This window comes from Epinephelus fuscoguttatus, linkage group LG23, assembly GCF_011397635.1.
Source record: "Epinephelus fuscoguttatus linkage group LG23, E.fuscoguttatus.final_Chr_v1".
Lineage (NCBI taxonomy): Eukaryota > Metazoa > Chordata > Actinopteri > Perciformes > Serranidae > Epinephelus > Epinephelus fuscoguttatus.
The window spans coordinates 33,278,763-33,304,500 of record NC_064774.1 but is presented as its reverse complement, the minus strand read 5'-3'; the positions used below and the strand labels follow the sequence as shown (position 1 = coordinate 33,304,500).

At 40.4% G+C, this 25,738-nt stretch overlaps 1 protein-coding gene across 2 annotated transcripts in view; it reads left to right on the top strand.

Annotated features, from left to right (window-relative positions):
- The window catches only part of rap1gds1 (RAP1, GTP-GDP dissociation stimulator 1), a 59,202-nt gene extending 39,316 nt beyond the window's left edge, over nucleotides 1-19,886 (top strand). For both annotated transcript variants that reach the window (XM_049568841.1, XM_049568840.1), the window contains 7 exons: nucleotides 3,781-3,912; nucleotides 5,251-5,385; nucleotides 6,049-6,174; nucleotides 6,764-6,903; nucleotides 11,648-11,774; nucleotides 14,298-14,426; nucleotides 16,225-19,886. In XM_049568841.1, the coding sequence (XP_049424798.1) occupies nucleotides 3,781-3,912; nucleotides 5,251-5,385; nucleotides 6,049-6,174; nucleotides 6,764-6,903; nucleotides 11,648-11,774; nucleotides 14,298-14,426; nucleotides 16,225-16,352 (917 nt within the window). In that variant the 3' untranslated portion in view covers nucleotides 16,353-19,886. The remainder of the gene's footprint in view (nucleotides 1-3,780; nucleotides 3,913-5,250; nucleotides 5,386-6,048; nucleotides 6,175-6,763; nucleotides 6,904-11,647; nucleotides 11,775-14,297; nucleotides 14,427-16,224) is intronic.
- Nucleotides 19,887-25,738: the final 5,852 nt, after the last annotated feature.

The window sequence follows — 25,738 nt, the reverse complement described above, 5'->3', positions numbered from 1 at the left end:
CATGAGTGAGCGGTAGCTGCTAGTTACCCTGGATTTACACACCTGTTCAAGGGACAGTGCAGCCAACATGAAAATTCACCCATTATCTACTCACCCTCATGCCGATGGAGGCTCAGGTGAAGTTTTAGAGTCCTCACAACACTTGTGGAGATCCAAGGGGAGAGGAGGTAGCAACAAAACTCCATCTAATGGGGGCTTATGGCACTCCAGATTCAAACGTCCAAAAACACATAATTGAAACCACAAAATATCTCCATACTGCTCGTCTATAGTGATCTAAGTGTCCTGAAGCCCCGACATAAAAAGTTGTTTGGAAAAACGTCATTTGAGCTCTGTTTTTAGCCTCATTGTAGCCTGTAGCTCTAACTGCCTCTCTGTGCACCGCGTTCATGTGTGCGCGCTTGTGCGAGACCGTGAGACATGGGCACCGCGTTCGCGTGTGTGTGTGCTTGCTTTAGTAAACAGTAAACACTTCGGGGCCAGTCCAACACATGGGGCCAGGGTTATCTACTAACAAGGTGTTTTAGTATCACATTGTGTTCTGTCATAAAATATTTAACAGCAAAATGTATTTTAAAATATTCAAAATATACATTAATCCAGTTGCAGAGCACACTGTGTCCACAAGCAGCATATTCAAATTCTCCCCGAATGTGAACTAAAAAAAAAGCTTGTGTAACAGTAATTAAAAATTCATACTTCTGTTGCAGCACACATCCCTGCAGCCAAATGTGCAAGGTCATCAGAGGAAAGATTATCCCTGCATTTATTATAACCTATACAAATATATATATGTGGGTGGCACAGTGGTGTGGTGGCTAGCACTGTCACCTCACAGCAAGAGGGTTCCTGGTTCGATCCCGGGTGTGGGAGCCTTCTGTGCGGAGTTTGCATGTTCTCCCCATGTCAATGTGGGATTTCTCCGGGTACTCCAGCTTCTTCCCACAGTCCAAAGACATGCAGATTGGGGACTAGGTTAATTGGTGACTCTAAATTGTCCGTAGGTGTGAATGATTGTCTGTCTCTATGTGTCAGCCCTGTGATAGTCTGACGACCTGTCCAGGGTGTACCCTGCCTCTCGTCCGATGTCAGCTGGGATAGGCTCCAGCCCCCCCCGCAACCCACAAGAGGACAAGCAGTTAGAGAATGGATGTATAGATGGATATATATGTGACCATAAATATAGATGTGCAGTCGTCTGTCCAGCGCTGTTGTCGAGTATTAATAGACCTGAACATGTGTGTTATAAATATACATAGGGGACTCTGCCCCTACTCTGATTCGACCCATCAGTTCACCTAATGGTGGTCATGCTTTTGATTCTTGTATGTTAAGCAGCACTGTGCCACAGTTCACACATCTAATGAGCCATTAAGCAATAATTCATTCACATGTTCCACTAGCACTTAATGGACTGGAAGATGGTCAGCTACATTCTGTCTATCGTCTTTATTAGTATGTAGACACTGAATGTAGTGTGCACTTTGTAACAATGTTTTGGCCATCATCCAATGCCAGGATCAGATTATGTAATATTTTTCTGTCTGGACTGCAGAATATGAGGCCAGTCCTGTAAATGCTAAAGTCTGTAAGTGAGCGATGAAGTTACACCATTGGTCAGAGTGAGTGATGACCTAAGTGCTGGTGTTTCCCCATTGGACGCTGCTCTTTCGAAATCAGTAGGCGCTGACAAAGCTGTGGCCGCCAACAGTCCTATATCCTCAGGAGGGCTTTCGTTTACAGCCATACTGTTAATTGACTGCTGTTACAGTTTTCTGTTATGTCCTGATGGGAAAAATCTGTTTGTGACTTAATATATGGCATGCTGCTATAGTGGCTAATAGTGGCTAACAACAGTTTCCCTCAGTGGAAACAAAGGTTTTATTTACTTTTCATTTCAAAGATAAGAAACAAGAAATAATAAAGACAATAAAGCCCCCACAAAATAGCATTAAAGTCTAATGTGTGATTTATCCTGGCCTTAAGAGTAGAAAAAAGTCAGCTAGCCACTAGGCTAATTTATGCAATAGGAAATGCCATAGATGTGGACATTTCCAGTCACCTCTTTATCAGTTTCGCTAAATTTGTGCTAAATTTATCTTCTATTGTTTATTTTGCAAGTGTTGATGGTGCTTAATGTGGTTAGCTGTGGGCGGTTGTGGTGTGTAACTGCGAGTCTCTCATCGAGATGAGGACATCAACTAACCAGTCTATAAACTCTTCTTCTGCCAATACAACTTCTGCTAGCTAGCTGCTCGCCAGCCAGGTCGAGTTTTTTTTAAAAGTAAGCATTAGTAAACATTGAGGAAAAAATGGAGAAGAACGGACACCAACTGAGCTAACATCCTACTAGCCATTTTATAGGTGTTTGAAAATGAAATGGATGATCATTTTCCATCAGGATATCAGGAACTGTGATGTCCCTTTGATTCACCAAAAAAGGGATAGCACCATTCAACCAGGAGGCTCTCTTTCCGTATGACAATCTGATAGAGCAGAGGATCCTGGGAGAGAAGCAGAGGAGGCATGTGCTTTATGGTGAATAAGGACTGGTGTGACAGTGAGAATGTGAACTGCTGGCTGTTCCTGCTGTGGATCACTGCAATATGCCCTTCAGAGGTGGCTGCAGAGCAGTGCTACCCGTGTTTGGAAGAAGCGACCTTATGTCTTGTTGAGGCTGGGATGTGTTCAGTTAAATCATTTCACAGCCAGAAACTATGGATTAGGTGAAGTTTTAGAGTCTTCACAACACTTGCGGAGATCCAAGGGGAGAGGGGGTAGCAACAAAACTCCACCTAATGGAGGCTTCATTGTAGCCTGCAGCTCTAACTGCCTCTCTGTGCACCGCGTTCATGTGTGCGCGAGACCAGCGAAAACACGTGAACACACATGAACGCTGTGCCCATCTCACGGTCTCGCGCAAGAGTCTTGCGTGGAGTTTTGTTGCTACCCCCTCTCCCCTGGGATCTCCGCAAGCGTTGTGAGAACTTCACCTGAGCCTCCATCGGCATATGGGTGAGTAGATAATGGCTGAATTTTCATTTTTGGGTGCACTATCCCTTTAACGTAGCCTGAGAGATGAAACACAGGGCAGAAAGAGTCCACTGAGCACCTGCTGCACCACTGGCTGCACACAGCATTAGGCAACAACTACAAGGTTTTATTAATTGTCCTCCGAACTGAGAACCACAAGCAGTGTTCTTCCAACCCCCTCCAGCGGTACCCCCCAGCCCCCCTTGAAGGTCACGTTAATTGTATTTAATTGAATTTTCTATATAGCACCAGATCACAACAGAAGTCATTTAAGGTTACCTTCCTGTAGAACAGATCTATACCTTGTCCTTTTATTAAACAAACTAAATATTCTTATGTTATTTATCTTGAAGGCATGTCATTTCTGTCTCATGGTCACATTTACAATTCTCCTCTGCTCTCTGTATCTCGCACGGCAGAGTTCTGCCCCAGTGCGTGCACACACACACACACACACACACACACACACACACACGTACGCACGCACGCACGCACAGACACACACACACACACACACTAGAGTGCGGTTCGGGCCGCATTTACCTGACTGAAAACGACCCGATGCAGTTTGTTACCTGACATAGTTATTGTTATGGACAGTGTGTAACAGCAGCGCAGCACAGCACTGAACACACAGTGGAGCCTGTGTTGCGTTCAGGCGTTGTCATGTAACATCGTAACAAAGTGCGGCCCTGGGCAAATGCCCATTCGGACAGTAACCCACTGTATCATCCTTGTGTTGTGTAGATGAGTCCATGCAGAAGCTGTTTGAGGGAGGAAAAGGCAGCGTCTTCCAGAGGGTCCTGTCCTGGATACCATCTCATAACCATCAGCTGCAGCTTGCTGGGGCTCTGGCCATAGCTAACTTTGCTCGCAATGGTAAGTTTTACCTCACTCTAAGGCAAGATGAGGTTCCAAAGGAAAGTTACCAACCAAAATATTTATCATCCTTTTAGGAACGTAGATGTTGCAGCAGCAAAATAACGGTTGATATACATTTAAATATTGATGTAGTTGAAGTTACTTATATTTTTCGTGAGAGTCATAGAGATTGGATGCACAGAAGATTTTGGATGATTAAACTTTATTCAAGATGTTTAAAATATAAAATTGACGATTTACTGGTAACATTACTACTGTTGATATATTAAGTTACAGTATTAACCCTTTGGGCCCCAAGCATTTTTGGGGTATTTTTACTGCCTTTACTTTTAAGCTCATATCACATAAAGGGTAAAGGGTACATACACATGCTATATCTTGTTTGTTTGTTTGTTTGTTTTTTCAGAACAAACTGGGCTATCCAGATTTGCCATCATTACATGTCCTTCCATGTGCCTGTATTTTATATTAATTTTAATATCAATGAGGAAAAAAAAATCTGTGTTACTAAATTCTTACATTTCTACATGTATCTCACCATAGCAAGTTGGAAAAAGACATATTCTGCCATATATGAAGAGGGGAGACTCTTTGGAATCTGGCAATATAAGAACCATGATGCTGGGACATTCTGTCACTTCACAGCTGTCCAAAACATGTGGTTTGTGCCAGGTGGACATGATTGCCAGTATTTTTTCATTATTGCAAGAAATTCCATTGACTCATTCACAAGTCAAGAACTGGTTTTATTTGAAAAAAAACATGCAATATTTACATCTGAGATAACAGAAAAATAGTAATAATATTATTTCTCACTGACTGATAACAAGATCTGTATAATGGATTGTAAAGAAATTCGTTTTTATTTTGTAGACAATTGATCTGTATTTATAGCATGATGGGATGACAGCACAATGAGCACACTTTCATGTGATATGCGTGGCATTTCTGTGCGACCCTGCATTTGCTAGTAATACGTCCAAAAGTAATGTGTGCGCGCAAAGCTGTATGAAATCTTGGTTAATTTTAGCTTTCTTAGTAGCTTTTTTTTAACTTCTTTTTTTTTTTTTTTTTCTCATTGTGAAAACATTGGACTACCGACAAGTGCTTGGTCTTGTCAGAAAGCTCTGCTGTTTCACGTGAAATGCTTGAATATGATTTCACAGTTGCGGAGAAAATCCATAGAGAAAAACAGGTGTGAATTTGGACGCACTTTGCGTCGTTCAGGCCCATAGGGTTAATTACACCTGATGGTAATTAAACTGTAAAACTCAGCACTGGTCAGTATCTGACACAACATCAAGGTGTATTTTTTCTTGTTGTACTTGAGTGTAGATGGGAATTGCATCCACATGGTGGACACTGGTATTGTGCAAAAGCTTTTGGAGCTGTTGGATCGGCACGTTGAGGAAGGCAACGTCACTGTCCAGCATGCAGCACTGAGCGCCCTGCGGAACCTGGCCATACCTGGTGAGCTGACACATCATACACGCTTGGATGAGCTAGCACACACACCAGAATCTGTGTCAACTAAAGGTCTGCTCGGTTACCTAGTAACTAATGCCTGACCCAGGATCTACGTCTGACTGGGTACACGCTCTATTAAAGTTTCATTGAATGGGTTAGCGCAGCCCTATACTCAACACATGTTACTTTGAATTTTTGAAGCAAACTTTTTTCTTGTATGCCTCCACGGTGAAGGAAGAATGCATGCACAATTATACAGCATGTCATTGGTGTTGGTCAAAATTGGTTGTAAAATGAACTATCAGAATCAGCCAACATAATTTTTCCTATTTTGCCCAATGAATGAATATTACATACATTGAAAAGTATTGTATTTCATGTTTCCATCTGCTGGTGGGCCATCATGGTAAGAGTATGCATGCATATATGATATTGATGCCACTATAGAGACTTGGTGACCGCTTGAGTTAGTTGGGGAAAAAATTGGGTATATCAATATTAATATTAGTTATGGGTCAAATGAGTTGTTACATATTGGCATATCGGGTATCAGCCAAAAAGCCAATATTGTGCATCCCTAGTCAAATACATCTACAAACAACAAAGAATGATAATCACTGGCAGTCTTTGCTTCTGTGTTTAAATGTGCCTTGTTTCTCTCTGCAGTGGTAAACAAATCCAAGATGCTGTCCGCTGGAGTAGCAGACGTGGTGTTGAAGTTTCTGCAATCAGAGATGCCTCCAGTCCAGTTTAAACTCCTGGGGACGTTACGTATGCTCATCGACACACAGGGTAGAGATCTGATCAGTCCTTTTAATCTTAGTGCCAAATTCCATAAAAAATCAGCACAGCAAATATATATCAACAGACTGGAAACTGTGAAGCAGTTCTTAATTCAAAGGAATATCTTGGTAAGGCGTCAGGTTACACATACCAGTTGATAAAGTCTGAAGTCCCTGTGAAAGATATTGCAAGTGAATATAAAGAATTTTTCTCCAGAGCTCCATTTCAGCTGTGGTATGATAATCAAGAGATTCGTACTGTTGCAGCCTTGATTCTGAGTCATAAAGACACAAATTCAGTAACTGCTGCTCTTGACAGTGGGCAGATGGTTTCATATACAGAAAATATTCATCATCTCTGGGAAATAAAAATGTGGTTCAGCTAACTGGAGGAAAAAAAAATCTGCGTTTGCTTCAAATCCAAAACCCTACCCTCCATCTGAGCTTTTTTAAAACATGAGACTTAACCAGTTCAAATATAGTTGGGTATATTTGTGTACAGAATATCAGAAAAATCTTAATCTTAAGATCTTGACTGGCCTTTGGTGTGAGTTAACAGAATAAATGACAATAATGTTGTGTGGTGTGTGTTCTTTCAGCTGAAGCTGCAGACCAGCTGGGAACTAATGGGAAACTGGTGGAGAGGCTAGTGGAGTGGTGTGAAGCCAAAGATCACGCGGGAGTGATGGGCGAGTCCAACAGGCTCCTGTCAGCCCTCATTCGACACAGCAAGTCCAAGGTCAGACACACAGTGCTCTTAGGTCTTTAGTAGGTGATAATTATTCCTGTAGTCTGTAATTGATATAGAGCAGAGGGTGGAGAGAGACGATAGGTAAGGATACTGTGGCTAACAGCTCCCTTAGCCTGGAGCTAAGAAAGCTTTCACACTGGCACAGTCTAAATGGACTAACCCTGGGTGCATTCGTTAATCCAATCTGACGCTATACACTAAAATGAGAGCCCTGTTGTTTGAAGAAACAGAGCGTTGTATTTCTACACAAATTAAGAAACGGTTAAGTTAATCACACATTGACTCTGCTCAGCTCTCTGCTGCTTCATCTCCCCAGAGTGCCCAGAGGGCGCTCTGCTGTTCTGAGAGTGCAGTATTCTAAATAACTGAACAGTATTTTCCAACAGCGGTCCCAGTTTTATGAGTTGTGCCAGAGTGCACTCCAGCACTGCTTCACAGCAGAGTCAGCCTCGAATTTGTGGGCTTGTTGTCTGAAAATCAACTAAACACAGGGCAAAATGCTACCAGTGTGAAACAGATCTAATTTGCATCCCGGTTTTGTTGTCAAATCACACAACTTTTGTCACGTCATCAATACATGCATGCGACTACTAACTGAAACCAGAGGTACCTAGCAAGCTAGCTAACTTAAGACAGTATCATGTCTGAAAAAAGACTTGTGCTGGATTCAGACTACACAACAGTTTTTGTATGTCTGTTCCAGTCACTATGTCAGATTATCCAATTGTAGAGTCATAAAATCTTGCCGTGACTTGGCCGACAGACATGATAGACTACATGTTGGTCCATGACCAATCATTGCTGATCCTCTTTCATGACGTGTGTGATGTCATTGGATTATTCCTGTCCTATTACTTTTATTTTAGTCACTGTATTGTTTTATGTCCCAGCCAAAATGTTATTGTCGTAACATAAAAATTGCCACCACATAGCAGGAGCTACATTTGAAGCACCACATTAAAACCGTGCAAGTCACTGCACACCCTCTGTCATTCTTCACAACAAGTTCCTGCAAATGTTGCACAATAAAAGCCTTTTTAGAAAATGAAGGGATTCTCTCTGCCGAAACAATAAGGGGCTTTTAAATTCAAACGGAAACAGGAGGAGTCAAGTTTTGAAACGATGGGAGCGGATTAAGATTAAAACATTAAAATACAGAGGGAATAGAACTAAAGGTCTGTGTCTTTAAATAAAGGCCTGTTTCTAATGTAGTATGTTTCAAATGAAGCTTGTACCCTCTGCAGTTGTAAAGGCCCCGCCAATATTTGTAAATTTTATTCCTTTATATCCTCCATTATGAAGAAATAACATTCTTTAAACAATATCCGATGGGTCACTTCAAAAAAGACTGAACCCAAAGGAAGAAAACTGGAGCACTCGATGCAATTAAAAGTTTAATGAGGGTGCAAAACGACTAACGTTTCGACGCACAGCGTCTTCATCAGAGTCAAACAGGTACAGACAGTTCAGGCAGAATAAACAACCTGCTACTCAAGAGGGCTGTCTCTCATTGGTTGAGAGATAATTTGAATCTGCCAATACCATAGTGGCACTCATTCACAAAAAATAGGGTTATGACAAAATGGCAGTCATGAGAAATAACAGGGAATGGATAATAAACACAATCATACAAACAATCCACCTGTTAGATCTGGACACATAATAGAAACAGGCTATAGAAACTTAAAGAAAACATGACAGGCTCAGCTCATCATTAAGTCCGTGTGGTTGAACTGTGTTCAGAGTGTAAATCCAGTGGGCTTCCCTTTTAAGGAGTTTGTTAGCGATATCTCCTCCCTCATTTGGGGGGGGGGGGGTGTCAATGCCACAGAACCGCAGAGATGCGCAAGAACCATGATTGGCCTGCACATAATGTCTCGCTACTGCATAGTCCATATTCTTGTTGCGGATGGCAGCCTTATGTTCTGCAATCCGTGCCTTTAGTGGGTGTTTGGTATGCCCACATAGACCAACCTGCACGGACATTTGAGAGTGTAAATCACATGAGTAGTGCTGCAGTTAATGAATGAGTTGATGTATTTTTTGCCGCTCAGTGCTTGCTTTTAAAGAGTAGTTATGCGTTATTCTAGTTGGTTCCGACCGAGTAATTTGATTGGATGAGAGGCATTCCCAGAGTATAACATCACTGGGACTTGTAACAGAAAAATCACTCTGCTCACAGGTGTTACAAATATAGAAATACAACCGTTAATTAACCAACTGTCACACTCGCTACATTGACGCAAACTGACACTATAGCGTTACACCAAGAAGATGGATATTTTCCCCAAAATTACATTTGAATTAAATTATGAGTGGTCGTCAGGAGAGGACAAGGAAAAGGAAAGCCAGGACACTTCCAGGCAGGTGTGTTTGTGTAACATCAGCCGACCTCGACAAACTGGAGAGGAGCAAAAGTGAGGCAAACGCGGTCAGGAATTATCAATGATCATCTGATGAGGATGAGGGAGAGTGGAAGCTGAATCCGGCTGTGCCAACATCCAGGTTTGGCAACGTTTCATCAGCTGAACTGGCCGAAGTTACACAGTTGCAGATCAATGTAAATACAAAGTAGCTTGTGAGTTCCTGGCATGTGTGCCACGTTGCCTGGCAACAGAGAACGGAGGAACTGTTTTTTTTTTTTTTTTTTTTCGCAGAGCTACATAACATACTTAAATAAATTATTCCATCACCTTTTGTTAACATTTCCTGACTCAGCATTGCTGTTTAAGCTGTTGTTGAACTGTTGTATAAAAGCAATATCACACTCAAGGTTGTGATGTTGTACTGTATATCGTCACGTCTGTAATTGTCTTCGGCGACTGAATCACAGCTGTGACAATATACAGTACAACATCACTCCCTCTCGTGTGATATTGCTTAAATGTAAACAGCTAGTAGAACTTCGTGTGGATCATATCCTCCTGGTGTTCAGTACACCTGGGTTAACAATGTGTGTGTAAAAAAGGGCTCAGGCCCCAATCACACAGAAAGTGTTTTAGCAGCTGGGGGCAGCTTTTTGTAATTTTTGAGAAAGAATCTTTTTGTGCGCTGTTTTTGTGTTGCTACATGTCTTACATTTCTGCGCTCCAGGCATCTGGTGTTTTTGCCAGAGTGCTGTGAACTCCTGGAGTTAAAGCCTCTGGAAACCCAAATCCACAATAGCCTTGTAACTATGTAATTTAGGGTCTTATGTACATAATATTAAACATGTAAAAACAATTAGAAATCAGTTTCCATCCAAACTCGAAATATCTGTCTTTTAAGTTTTTGTACATTCTTGAAATTGGGTTTGATTTGGCCGTGGTTATCTCTGAGATTTATTACGCAATAAATTCCAAACCAATGTAAATCATCCGTCAGTTGTCTCATCCCGCCCCCCAGTGGCAGCGCAACAAAACCTTTCTGCTCCAGCTAAATCTGCCTCTTTGAGTCTGAGCCAACAAACAGCTTTCTAGTCTGCTGTTTAGAAAATACAGATCATAAACTGGCTGAACCACTCGGCGGCGACCCAGCGGAGGCTCTGCCTCCGACGGGCTCCCAGCAGCACTTGAATCAGGTTGACCAGCTCCAGAGCCCGGACAATCCGAGCCTTTGCAGCTCGTGGAGCTGCAGGAAGAGATGGCTTGTGAGCGGCCGGGCTTGCCCTCCGGGCCCGGTGCCGGTTCGCGGGGAGGGGACGTAATGTGCACCCTTCCTCACCCCTAACCCCAACCGCAAGCAGTTAGCTTTGCTACGCATAAACATATCCCCAATCGTGGAGGTGATGCTGCGGGAAACAACACAGTTTTAGCCGGAGGGGAACATTATTCAAGGTGGGCAAATACTTCTACACAATGCCAGAGAGACGGCCGGCCGGCACCGGTCTCTCCCGCTTTGAGGGTCGGTGTGTGTGTGTCAGAGTAAAGACATATTTAATCTATTAAGACTGGATGTGTTTGAATGAAAAAGGCTATTATCAGAAAAACGGAGCAGATTTATGTTTTCAATGAAAATGTATCTCAATGAAGAAAGGCAAAGCGCTAGCCTCCCGTTGTCATTCATCTCAGCTAACACTGCATTTGCAGTTAGTGAACAATGGAGGAGAAACTGGTGGTAGCGATTGGTGAATACCCAGAGCTATACAACTTTACAAACCACAGTTAGCACCATTTCAATAGAAAACAACAGGTATTTCCCTGTGTCCAACAAACCATTTGCTGACAGCCTCTTACCCTGAACTGGAGCTACAGCAAGTACCCACTGCTTGTCCATTTTAGGAATGAGATACTAATTACTGTGAAAATAAGAACATAGTTTTAGCTAGCCAAAATAAACAGTAGAATTATTACACAGGAAGGTTAGGGTAAGGAGGTGATGGCGTGGTTGCTTTGCAACAATAAAAAGGTGCAGCAAGCTTTTATTTTTTAAAAAAAGATTTTGCCATCTGCAAAACGCAAGTTAGCCCAGGGCTATTCTTAGCCCAGGGCTGAGGATATGCAGTGTTAAAAGGCCTTTTGTGAGGTGAAAGGGAAAGGTACATACTGATGCTCAAAAGACAATAGAAAGTTAGTTCTTGCAGTTTGGCTGTGTTATTTTTTCTTTCAAAGTGTACACAGTCTGACATTAAAAACAAATGGTGGTGTGATTATGATCCTTGTACTGAAAGCTCAATAGTTATACATTTTAAAAGTATGTGTCAGGATTGGTTTATTAACATGATTGATTTATTGCTTATCTTTATCATTTTCAGGAAGTCGTCAGAACTGTCATCCAGGGAGGAGGAGTCAAGCACTTAGTTACCATGGCAACTAGTGAGCACATGATTATGCAGAATGAAGCACTGGTGGCTCTGGGTCTCATAGCAGCGCTGGATTTAGGTAAGAGTAAGAGTGAATTAGGCCCGTCACGATAACAAATTTTGCTGGGCGATTAATTGCGTCAGAAATTATTGCAATAAGCGATAATATTGCGTAATATTGTGCTTTTAAGACCATTTTTATTATTGTTGTAATTTTGCTGTTTTTAGACCATTTTTTAAACTTACATAATGATAATAAAGGCATAATGATGCAAGTACACTCTTTTAAAGAGAAATAAACATTTATTTAACAAGAATATTTAGGAATGCAAAAAAAAAAAATTATATATCCAAAATAACACATAAAAATACCAAAATAAATAAAGACCTTATAAATAAAAAAAAATAGACTCTCAGTCCCTGTTAGCAAAAAGTGCACTGTAACAGAAAAAAAAATAATCAGACAACCAAAAACAACAAAAACAATTTTTGATAAGAGACTCTCAGTCTCTTATCAAAAATTGCACTAGAAAAAAAACAACTAAAAACAATGTATAAATAAATATAAATGATAAATATAAATAAATAAATCCCGTGGCTTTACTGGAGAGAGACGAGGAAAACAAACACACATGAATATGGCAATTAATCGCGGCCGGAAAAGTTACCATCTCCCTTTAAATTTACCGTGCAATTAACCGGCTTATCGCATATCGCAACAGGCCTAGAGTGAATCAGTCAGACTTTTTATTGTTGTTTTGGTAGCTGTGATTCACTTAAACTGAATTCTTTGTGTACTTTTTATTCAATACAGAAGAATGATGAATCCAAAGCATACTTTCACAAACACTCGCCTCAGCTTTTCATTTTTGTTGTGTTCAAAAATGAAAAGCTGACAATACACACTTCATCTCTTTGGAGCCTTTTGAGGGTTAAATGTAATGGACTAAACATGTGATTCTTTTAATTCTTCAAAAATGATGAAAATATTTGACTCATAGACAGTATAAATATTGGACGTAGTCTGTGAACGTCAGCCATATGTTTCTCAAGAGCCTTTTATAAGCTCCATAGGAAGCTCCCGTTTGTTGCCATCTTGGCAGACTTGACTCCACCTAACTCCCAGCTGATGCAAAAGTTGGTTAAGAGGTGAAGCGTGGGTGGAGCTGAGGTGGGCTGAATAAAGCCTGGTCGCTGAAACACATCCAACAACCTAGCCAAGGCTATGCTTCTCTCATAGACTGTATAAAACAAGCCTAGTTTTCAGTTAAGTTGCACATAACAAAATATGAACAATTAAAACATGTACTTTCAATATAGTTGGTGTTAGTATATGTTACTTCACAGAATTCCTCCTGAAATACAGGCGTTAATATAATAAAGTTTGGTCAGACATGTGGGTAACTTAACATTAACCTGCATACAAGGCTGAAGAATGACAGTCACACCACTGAACCGGTGTTCTGCTGTGCCTCATACCTAGTCAAGTGTAGCATGAAAGATATAGGCCAGTTTTAAGATACTAAGCAGGATTTTGTATTGACTCATACAGAAGTCTCTTGGTCATCACTCATGACCCACTGTGTGTGATGGTGTATTTTTCTGCAGAGACTCCGCCCTCTGCCTGGATTTTCTATTTCATCTTATTTTCTGTGTTTGGGGTGTTGATTGAGTGTTTAGCCCCACAGCACTCAGTTTACGTTGTGGCTTTTTAAAAAGATAGTGACCAGGTGCCACACTGTAAGCAGCAGGCAACCCAGAGACACAGCACCACAAGAAAAACACAAATATAGCGAGGCAAAACACCAAACAAGAGGTGGGGTTGGTTTTGCTTTCACTTTCACTGGTGACCTTGTTTAAAAATCAGTAACCAACAATCCTGCATAGTGTACGTTTAATGTTAACATTGCATAACGTTAGCTAACTACTGTTGTGGACCTTTATGTAAAAACTTCACAGAGATATCTTCTGTTCTTCAGTGCATGCCAGTTTAAAAACTATGGCTAGCTTGACTCCTATTAGCATCATCAGCGCAGCCAGGCTAACCTAAGGCTAATTAATGAGCTAGCTAATTAGCTGGGAAAAAAATGGAGGGCATCTTATATGATCCATTAGTGCAATGAACTCCACAGCAAGTCATATCATTTATTCAATATTTGCATGAAAAAGTTTCCAAAAAGCACCAACACCATAAACATGGTCAAGAGTTCAAGTTCACTGATTAGCTGAGATGACAGCTAGCAGTAGTAACCTCACGTTTACATTGGCCATCTATTGGCAGCAAAGCTATTGCTAGTTTTTAACAGCACTGCTCTATTAGGCCATTAGAAGAACTGCAGTTTCTGGCACTAAAGCACTGGCTTCATTTTTCAGCCCTAGAAGTTTCTGCTTTACTTGACTGAGCTTAAACAGCCAGCAAAGCATTCTGCAAAACCACTGAAAGCAGTTTGATTCAGCCCCAAAATTTGTAGAATATAAGTAGAATTTTGCTGGCATTATTTATAATGTTCCCTAAGTAAAAGCATTCTTTTGTACTCACTGTAGAAAACATTTGCTCATATTTATCATGGTAACACACTAAGACTGTATTTGTGGATCTCAGTTGCAGCTGAGAAGGACTTTGTTGGAGCCAACCTAGTGTCAGTGCTTCACAAGCTGCTGTCAGACGAGAGGAGCGCACCAGAGATCAAGTACAACTCTATGATCCTCATCTGTGCAGTCATGGGTTCAGGTGAGACAGTGGCTTTAACCATTTTATTGTTGAACTCTGAATTACAGTAACTGAGAGTAGACTTGTCTTGACTTGTCTCATAAATACACAAGTACAAGTAGATTTCCAAATTTGATATTAATGCAACTTAGTTGTGATATTGGATATTTACATATTAAAGGTGAGTATGACATCACTCAGATGTTGTACTGTACAGTTACTTTTTTATCACTTATTTTTTATGGCAACATATACAGATAAACAGAAGCAACTGGTTTGTGATTACATTGGACTGTTTAACCCAGCTATCCTCCACCTCCCACTCCCCATCCATCCCCTCTTTACACCCCTTTCCCTTCCACTAACCAACATGAGAGTAATATCCCCATAGGCAGAGCATTCTTATTTATACAGACGATACTTTAAATTAGATATCAAATTTGTCCACATTAAAATCGTGTTTGGACATGCATCACTGACTCTTGCTGATTATAGTTCCAGATAAACCAATGAATAATTGAGATATCACAAGGGGGTTTCTAATGCTGGACTAAAATCTTCTTAGCTGCAGTCAGGCCTGCCAGCCAGATTTTGTGAGTTCTGCCCGTAAGGGAAAGTTGGGAATAATCATTTAGGTCCACTGGTAATTGCATCCCCGTTAGTTCTGCAATGGTACTTATAACCTTCCCCTAAAACCCCTAAACATTACCATACAGCATGTATAAAAGAACCAACAGTTTCATGGGGGCAAAGTGAGCAATAAGGGTCAGGTATCAGTCCCATTTGATGTCTTATTCTCGGTGTTAGATATGCTCTATGACAAAAGTTCAAGCGTATAAACTGGTGACTTGGGTTTCTTGAGGGTGAGGGTTAGGTTTGCAGGGGACGCAAAGCTTGTCGTACAGGCTCAAGGGAAGGGAGTATACAATGCTTATAAAAGCTCCATAAAAAGCCAGGGTTGGCTAGAATGAGTTAAAGAAAAAAAATTCAGAGGATAAAAATAAATTAAAGGGGAGTGGAGACAGGATTGAAAAGGATTAAAAAAAGGGGAGAGAGGAAGAGAGACTGGGCGTAACTACAGTCAGGCAACGGGAGCGTCAAGATTTAAATAAGTACCTCCCATTCCTTGGGGTCTGCCTCCCGGTCACAGTCGAGCAATTCCTGATGTTGATATGGTCAGTTAATTAAATAATAAATAGAGGGAATAGATTAGAAAATGATAAAATGGTTCCGGCAGCTCAATAAGTGCAGGTTTAAGAAAAAGAACATGTAAAGAAGACCCCCAGGGATAGAAGATCATAAAATTTTAAATACAAAAAAGTGCTTAAAAAACACACACACACAGTCCACACAAAATAAACTTGATTAAAATTGAACATAGTAAAATTGGTTAGGTTTTTTTTTTTGTTTGTTTGTTTTAAAAGGGGGGGTTTAATAAACTATTCATTCAAGTTGCCCAGATAAATAAATACATTCATAAATAATTACTATTATTGACAGTGATAATAAATTAGTATAAATTAAAGATGACCATAATAAAAACGCCAGGGTTAGGATTTGGGTTGAGGTGCCACCAACATTGTCCCAAACTGCATCCCTTGTACCAATATCCCTATCCCATGCTTTCATTACTGCTGTAAGCATATGTTTTGGGGGAATTAATTTATCATAGATAAATGACACTAACCTGTTTGGAGCATTCTGTATCTAACTTAGAATAGGATGGTCTTTTAAATCTGACCCTCAGGGAACTACTGTACCATTACTTGAGCTTTAATTTGAGAATTCATGATTCTTTCCCCCTTTCCTCTCTTTCCAGAGCCTCTCCACAAAGAGGTCCAGAGCCTGGCATTCATTGACGTGGTGTCCAAGCTGAGGGCCCACGAAAACAAAACGGTATCACACCAGGCATCGCTCACAGAGCAGCGATTAACTGCCCAGAGCTAAATGACTGTGTCCAACCCCACCCACACCCATCCACCCAAAATGCCTGCCTGACCACGTGATCACCCAATGACACCTCATGACTGCTCTCCCCTGTGCCCCATCGTCATGTGCCAAGGTACCATGTCGCGTTAACTGCCAGCCAGACATAGTCATGTCTCTACCCCAACGCTCCGCCCCACCCCGCCCACCTCCGCTAGGGTTAGACTGATGTCGTTTTAGAGCGCCAATACTCTGTGCTTATATAAAAATCATAAAATCTGAGCATTTTCTAATATCATTTATATTTTCAATCACTGGGATTGAATCCTTGTTAGGATGAAAAAAGCCTCTGAAACTGTTTTTAGACTTCTGTGGGACACCAAAACTCTCCTCTGAAAGCCATAATAATGACATTTATTTAGGTGGGTGTCAGGTCCTGATGGCAGGAAGAGGCACATTTCATTTCAGACTTTACAAACCAACACCCCTTAAATGGTCAGTGGAGTGATTTGTCTCAAGCTGGACACCATATATAAACTGATACATCAGTCTAACCCTGGTCCCCACCTCTACTTGTGCATGCATCTTCTGCTACAAGTAGCTCCACAGACAGGAGCTGAGGCACCATAAACAGCCTAACGCAATAGATAAGAGACGACACTCTTTTATGACCATAGCTGTGATACCATCCGCCGGTAGCCCACCAGTGAAAAATGTGCACAAAAGAACAAAAAAAAATTGTTTCCTGTCGTGATTTTTCTTTCATTTTTAAGAAAAGCAGCCATCCATGATGTGCCCAGTCGTGTCCCATGTAGCTCGAGTATAAATTGACTAGAAACTGTGCATGTTTTAGTCCTGTTGAAGGTGTGACAGTGTTCATTTTACCTCTCTACCACTCGCATAGTCCAAAGTACAACCTGCCCTCCTCCACTGACACCTCCAGTCTTGTACACTCTTTTTTTTGTTCTTTGAGAGTTGGATCCAAGGATTTTATCAGATTTTTAATTCCACAGATGTCCAACACACATTCCCTCCACTCCAACAGCTGTACAGTGAAGTTAGAGGCTCCTCAAGTCTCCGCCCCATTGCTGAGAAAGAATTATGTCAGAAGCAGGTGATGCAAACATGGTGGAGAACAGGGCTGAGACAAGTCTACCTTTGTTAGTCCAGTCCACTTCAGCTCCAAGACTCCAAGAGTACAGCCAAGTTGAAGTCACGACCAGAATTAAGAATTGATGGTTTATCTATCCAAATGGAAATATAATGCAAAGCTTAAAGAGTTAAATCATCGACTTTTTTAAGGAGCTCTCTCAGTGCAGACTAGGGATGTCAACGGTTAATCGTTAACTGGCGAGAATATTTTTGGCTGGTCATGCATGTGGATCTATAGGATAAGGCCTCTGCTATTCAGTTTACTGCAGTGCGCACCACCTGGGTCTGGCGGGAGCTAAAGTAACCAGGGGGTGCTCAGGTGGTGTTTACAGTAGAGTGAGCATGGCCTAAGGTTAGCTAACCAGTGGAGCATGGTAATATGGAAGAAAAAAAATGCTAACATGGAAAATGAAATTAAAGACATTAACATCACAAAACATTCAAATTTCACCCTCTGAAATGTGGTGCTGAAGCTCACTGAGTGAATGAAGTGCTGGACTAAAAGGAAAGGCCGCATGTATTTTACGTCTTTAGCTTTTATTTTTTCCATAGAAGTTAACCATTTGGTTACTGGTTAATAGGTGTCGGGCTATCAAAAGCAAAATGAACGGAAACTGACATCCCTAGTCCTGTCCTAGCACTGTCATACTACGTATCACAGTCTCACATTGCCGTCTACCCAAAGCTGGACATTTCAGTCACTGAGCAGCTCATTAAAAATATTTACAAGAAAATGTTGTAAACTCATAAATCTTTTTGGTGACCCATAAGGTGAGAAAAACAACATCAAGTAGGTGCAGAGTAACAATTTTTTTTAATTTATTCTGAACAAGTATCTCTTCCATTAAAGTCAGTACAAACTATGAAAGATCAAAAATGGTGCAGGATGTCTTTTCCACAGAATCTTTGGTTTCACATGGTGGGTATTGACTTGAATTACAAAGACCTTTGTAGGCCAGGCTAAATTGTGTTACTTCGCATCCACCTTCCAGTTTTTCCCCCATCTTAGAGGTTGCTAAGAAGATTTCCAATCTAACATAAACCCAATCAATGCATGGTAGTTGGCCTAGTAAGACTGACACTTTGCGTACCCAGATTTCTACAGATCAAATATTGTTTGTAGCACTGTGGAAGAAAAAAAATCTCAAAAAAATATCAATAGGAGATCATTTTTAATATTTTTGGTATGGTAAAGTATCATATGAAAAGCAGCCAAGAATAAGGTAAGTTAAAGTCAAAGTAGGTGTGAGTCTTAGGGCTCATTTATGCTCAATGTTAGATCCGGAGACAGATGGAGCCTTATGTCCGTACTCTAAGTTGATTTCGTCCATATTTGTGCATGTTTTCTGAAACTTACGGATACAGATGAAACGGAGCAGTACCACTGAAGATCGTGGGGGCACTGTAGCGTAGTTCAAGCAAGATCTGACTGTAGGAGCCAATAAAGACATTAAAATAATGGTGGAATGGAACAAATCGGTTATATAGTTAAAAGTATCCTACGTTCATGTGTCGGGATATATATATATACATACACTAGCAGCACAGACCACCGCCGTCTACAACACTGCCTCTGTTTAAAGGTACAATATTACAGCCTCCTCCTCTGTTGCCTTGTTTGTTGTTGTGTAAAACTTTTGGACCTGCCCCTAGTGCCATCTATTGGCTGTATCTATGCCAACATAAAGTATGAGGGCAGGGAAGTTTACAATGTTTGAAACGGACCTATCCATTTTCGTACATAAAGGGAGTATAAATGAGCCTTAAGAACTGAGAAAGTAGACTTGAGTACTACAGCTTAATTTCAATATTTACTCTGATGCTACTGTCAAAACACACACTAGTGCCCCCCAAAAAATGACAAAATCAGGGCACTGTTGTGCGCTGTAAGAAAACCAGGGAGTGTAGTTCTTCAATATAACATAAGCAGCCACCATTCCTACGTATGTGTACAGTTTGTATGTGTGTGTAGCGGAGCAAAGTTTTGAGATGTTCTGAGAACAGGTAACTGAATGCAGACACACAGATGTCACTGTATTTGTGCTGTTTAAACCCTCAACCAGCGGCACAGCAGCAACACAACAGGTCTCTGTTTATGAATGACAGCTGGTTCCTCTAGTCAAAGGGATTTCTGCTAACATGCACATCAGCATGTCCGACACTGTACCGACACTCTGTTAACATGCCACGGTGTGTTTCCTGGTCTGGGCCCACGCTTATGTTTTTTTAAAGGTATGAATGGTTATTTATCAGATTTGTGATCTTCTAAAGACACATGCCTGTGGAGATGTATCCATAGTAACTACGTAAAATACTATAAACTTAAGTGTTTGTTGTAAATGTCATGAGTTGTACATTTGGAGGATTGTAACCCAGCAGATAATTAAAGATGATAGCTGGTGATTGCTGGTGTCTTTTTTTCTACAGTATGCTTGTATCTTCTCACATCATTCTTTTGAATTTAAATGCAATCACACTACTTTTAAAATCACAATTTGCACTTTACTGAGTGTACTGAGTTTTGCTTAGTCCCACCTTACAATGCTGCAATTGGCTAGTACTCATCACGTTTACACATTGAGGATGGACATATGATTAAGGCTGCAAGGTCATGGTAAGGGTTAACACCATAGACTGTATAAGATAAAGATTTAGCCACCGTGACAGACTTCGGTTTTGATACCTCAAAAGTTTGGCATTTTGGCTGTTGCCATCTTGCTTTTTTTTTTTTTTTTTGAGCCATAAGTGATAATATTTGGACGCAAGGGTGGGGATAACCCTAAGACTAGCTGCTTGCTTTGTTAGCATTTACAGCTATAGGTAACTGTGATAATACTAATGCTAATGCTAATTTTAGCTAGCTATCTGGCTTTAAACCACTGAAACAAAAATGTGCTCACCAGAAAAATTTCACATCTGACCTTTAGTGTCTTTTTGTACAACCAAAATCTGAACAAGACATTTTTAGGTGACCAAAATGTTAAGGAAAACTTTCATGAACTGAAAACATAATGAAATACCAATGGCTATGCCCATACTCTTTCAATTTGGGGTTAGGCCAGTGTTACATTACCTAAACAACAAGGTCACTGTGGTGGCAGCTTGTCAATGGACGGCACCCATCTGACACTCAGAGTGACCACACCCTTAATTATGCATAACTTAAAGCCTTGTTTACATCAACAATTGGTTGACATTACATAAAAGTTCATCCCTGCACAGTCGTCATGCATTTTAACATGGGGGTCTGTGGGGATTGACTCACTCTAGGAGCCAGCCTCAAGTGAACACTACAGGAACTGCAATTTTTGGCACTACTGCTTTGGCTTAATTTTTCAGCCCCAGAGTTGGCAACGTGGTTAGTACTAGCCAATCACAGAACAGTAGGGCAGGACTATATGCAACATTAAGTCATAACTCATGGATAACCTTCCACCATCTTGCCTGGTTATCATTTATTATTGCCAACTACTGGCATTGAAGCACTGCTAAGTGTCAGCAGCACTGATATGTTAGTTAAAGAGATAAAACAGTGTTTTAATGTTTTATGCTAACTTAATTCAAAGGTAAATGTTGGTAATGTTAACGTATCTGACCGCTCAGCAGCTGATTCCATTAATTAAGTGTAAACATACATTATACATACAAAACATTAGGAATAAGAAGTGTTTGTCTTTATTCCTAAATTTTCTATGAATTTGAAACATTTAGGCATTTTTGCCATGTACCTTAGGATATTAGCAATTTTTAAGAGTATTTGCCAGTGAGTTGACAGTTCTTACCTATTACATTCAAGCAATTGAAAAAATAAAATTGTCTGTAATATCAGTGCACAATTATCTTCATGATTAAAAGCATTTGTTCTTTTGGAGGTATAATAAAGTTCTACTAGAATCTTTTTTTTTTGGTTGATCCTAGACAGGCACAGTTCTTATGGTCATTATTTAGATAAAAATAATACTATTTGTGTATTGATAAAAGAATACAAGCATTATAAAGACAATATAAGCCTCTTTCACCATAGTTTCCATTTACAGCAGTTCAAAACAGGACCCAGGTAAGATGACTGCCACATGGTTCCATCCCAGAATGGTAAGTCATTGACCCCATTAACACCTTGAATTAAAATCCATTTTGGGTGACTGGATTGCAGTCTGATAGTGCTTGACCAAAAACGCATTGAGGATGGATCATCATCTGATCATCCAAACCACCTTTTGAGGTGGTTGTGGATGCATTTTCAATCCACACACAACAATGATGTGGAGGGAAACACATTATCATGTGACCAAACCAGCAAGGTAGCAGCCATTAGCCAGTTAGCAAACTAAGCTACTAGTAAGAAAGCTTATAGAAATATATAGTTTGGACACCCACCAGACTTCATTCGTAAAGGTCGCCATCAGTATCCTCTCCCACCAGTCTTGACAGCATTCCTGCAGATCATCCTCTAGACCGTTGTGGCAGTGACCACACCTTAAAATAAAAGCAGCCGCATAATAAAATGGCATTCTTCCCTGCTTTCCTCTTCGGTATTCCACTTGGTGAACACCACTTCTTTTTTTTCCATGCTTTGAAAAGCAAGCAGAAGTTCATATAATAGCACAGCCTCATCGATGGCTACCATATTTTTTTGTTTGTTTGTTTTATTTTCTGTGGGACAGAGAGATGGGATATCAATGGATAAGGACAGAGACCCTTTGAACCAGGTGTAAATGTAATCAGGTTAGATTATGTATACATTATGTCTATACTGAACAACAATTTTAAATGCAACACTTTGTTTTTGCCCCCATATTTGACAGGTTTAGGTAAAAAATTGACATTTTTATGCACTCATTAGATATCTTTCTCTCAAATTTTGGTTGCAGCTTATTTTTTTTTAATTTGTGTTAGTGAGCACTCCTTTTCCAAGGTAATCCATCCACCTGACAGGTGTGGCTTATTAAGATGCTCATTAAACTGAATGATTGCTACACAGGTGTGCTTTGAAATGGTAACAATAAAAAGCCAGTCTAAAATATGCAGTTTGATCACACAGCACACTGCCACAGATGTCCACCAGAGCTGTTGCTTGTGGACTTAATGTTCATTTCACTCAAATAAGCTGAATTTTGGAGTACCTCTAACTGGCCTTAACCACCCAATTTGCACAACTGGAGAGTTTTAGCAAGCTGTTAGAAACCATCTCAGGGACGCTCGTGCATGCTCGTCATTCTCACCAGGATTCTGACCAGACAGCAGTTAGTCATAACTGACTCGTGTGGTTGTGAGGCCGGGGGTCATTATGACACGTCATATCTGTTTCATATCTAAGGGAGAAACACATTAAACGCAGTTTAGACAGAATGTGAACTGACAAAATGGCCAATATCCAGACTGTACTAGCTGTAGCTATCTAGTATTGAACTATGATTATTTCCATTATTTTCCTCATTTCTCCCCTTTTCCTTTCATCTCTGTACATTTACTAAGTTTTTCTTATCAGCTGTGGGATAGGCACGAACTCATGTGATCACACCTTTACTTCAGTTTGCACCACACTGAGCCAGTTGGTGCTATCACAGTATGGCATTTATCTCCCACTGGGTCTAATTTGGTTGATTTGGTTGGTTGGTTGAATTAAAAATGCTTCTCAGATAGTTTGGTGTTGTCTGATCGGGACAATTTGTCAATTTCCTCCATTTTGCATTAGTGTAGATACATCAGCGGGGCATGCAATAGATCAGAGTCCATTTTACTCGCTGCTGGAGCATGAGGCCCTGTGGTGCTCATCCCCGATGCAATTTTTGAATTTGGATGATCAGTTACAGATTGAGTATGTCATTTTTCCGGTAATTAAACATTAGTTTGTATTCCCAGTAAAGAGCGGAAAACAGATAGCCTTACTTGCAATTGCAGTCCAGTTGTTTGGAATACACAGAATTCAGACTTATTTCTCTCAGCAGTGACAGACACTAAAGATGTCCAGGAACACTGACAGACGATGTGTGGGAAGTGCAATGTATAAACAAATCAGTGCGCTCTTGGTGCCAGAAAGCTAGATGAAAAAATACCACTTTACAGACTCAAGAAAGCAGAAAAAAATTGTTTTTTTTTCACCTTAATTAATTTTACTTGATATTAAAATCAGTCCAATTTCAACAGGACATGAGACAAGGAAATTAGAGGAGGTAGTTACATTACAATGTTTGTGGGATATACTGTGATCATCTAAACAATCTGTAGAAGTGACAGGTAGTGATGAGTGACAGGTCTAAACACCTTAGTACACCTCATTAGAGCATTGTACAACCTCATAAGCTCCATCTGTAGAGTGACACATAAGCTTCAGTAGTAATCAACGTTTTGCTGTCCTATACAGCGGGGACGTTATGAAACCAAATCAAATGTATAATAAATAGTATCAAGAACACTACTGATCCTTTTTCAAGTAGCTTTAACACTTGCACATTTTCAGTGTACTAGTTCCACAATATCAATCTGAACATACTTTACTGAAAAAATACTTTGCAAAACAAAACAAGAGATGCATGCCTTCAGCCATCCAAAGAAACACTGAGGGAAAATCTGAACACTTTTTGAGTGTGTCTAAAATTGCTTACTTCTGTTAGCTAGCAAGCTAATGTTAGCACTTGCATTATTGTTAATCGTTCCAAATTGTTACAGACCCAACAAACATTACTGACAAATTCTGTTCAACAGTATTGGTAAAAAAAAAACATGTATAACATGGATAACACAGCAGTGTTTACTGTGGCCAGTTCAGGCTCCTTGTTGTCCCCAGCCGCCATGTCAGACGCTTCCGCTACATCACAGAGTTGGCGACCGTTAAGGGTGAGAAGTGTCCATCATTACACACTTAACTTTTGGATCATTTTGAGTGTGCCAGTGGTACAGTGCATTTTCCCATACTAAGTGTTTAGTATAGAAATATGCGATATGAGGCACAGTTTCAATCAAGAATGAGCTGTATAGACTTGTGCATACTGATCAGATTTGTGTCAAAATACACACAGTGAAAGACAATCACGGGATGCATGTGCTAGGTTTGTTTTCATTCGAGTAAGGGCAGAAATATATAAGACAATACTGAGAATGTTTAAAACTGCCCTCACAATGTTAAAAAGTCTATTAAAAATTCTCAGACCCACACCATAGATGACATTTTATCCCTGGCTCATGTTTTAACCACCAAAGTATGTAAAACCTGATAAGGAAACATTACCTTCTTGGTGACAGTTATTACCATAATATAAATGAAATGCGTAGTCGTACATGGATCAGAGCATAAACACGTTTCAGAATCATCCAGACTACTCCAAGTCTTCAAAAATGTTTAAGAAGGTGTGAATAGAGTGCTACAGGGATGTTCATTTTTGTAGCCCAACCTGGAAGTTTTGCATCGCCCTGGTTCCCTTGTCAAAAAGCATATGGGATTTCTCCATTGGATTTTGGATTATTGCAGGAAAAAAGTTCTGTGGCAAACTAACATTTATGATACTTGTGCGTTTCATTCAGAAGGATAGTCTTTAGACATGGACACTACTTTAATGACTTTTGGAGGTGTATGTGCAACTGCCAGACGTAAAAAGCTAACATTAGGATACAGTATAAATGAACTCCACCACTATCACATGACTTCTTTTTTTAGGATTATTTTTTTACTTTAATTGATAGGACAGTGTTTGGTGTGATGGGGAGAGAGGGGGGGTGACATACAGCAGGGGCTGCAGGCAGGACTTGAACCCACTGCTGCTGTAGTAAGGACATCACCTTTGTACACAGGATACCTGCTCTACCCACTGAGCTACTATGGCACCCCCTACAGTCACATGACTTCAACATTGCCAGCATAACAAGGCTGTAAAGCCATGTTCAGTGTGATGACATCACAGTGGGGTATTAACTGACAAATTTTATGGCGCAGAACAAAACCTGAAAGTCTCTTCAGCTTGTGTTAACCACAGACCTTAATTCAGACACCTAACCAAAGACCTATTAAAAAAAAAACCTAGTGACTTCAAGATGAGGGAACCGGGAGTGCTAATATGCCAACTTGTGTTTGGTTTTAGGGCTCATTCTTGCACCACTCTATGAAGGGGGTCATTTGTCAAACTGTCAGGACTATCAGAAGAGCCGTTCAAGCATTACAATGACTTCTTTACATGGGCTACAGTGCGATAGGACTGGGCTGTACTGGTGCTAATTTTCATACTTGACTTTCAGTACAGATGCAAAAATGTAACCATTCA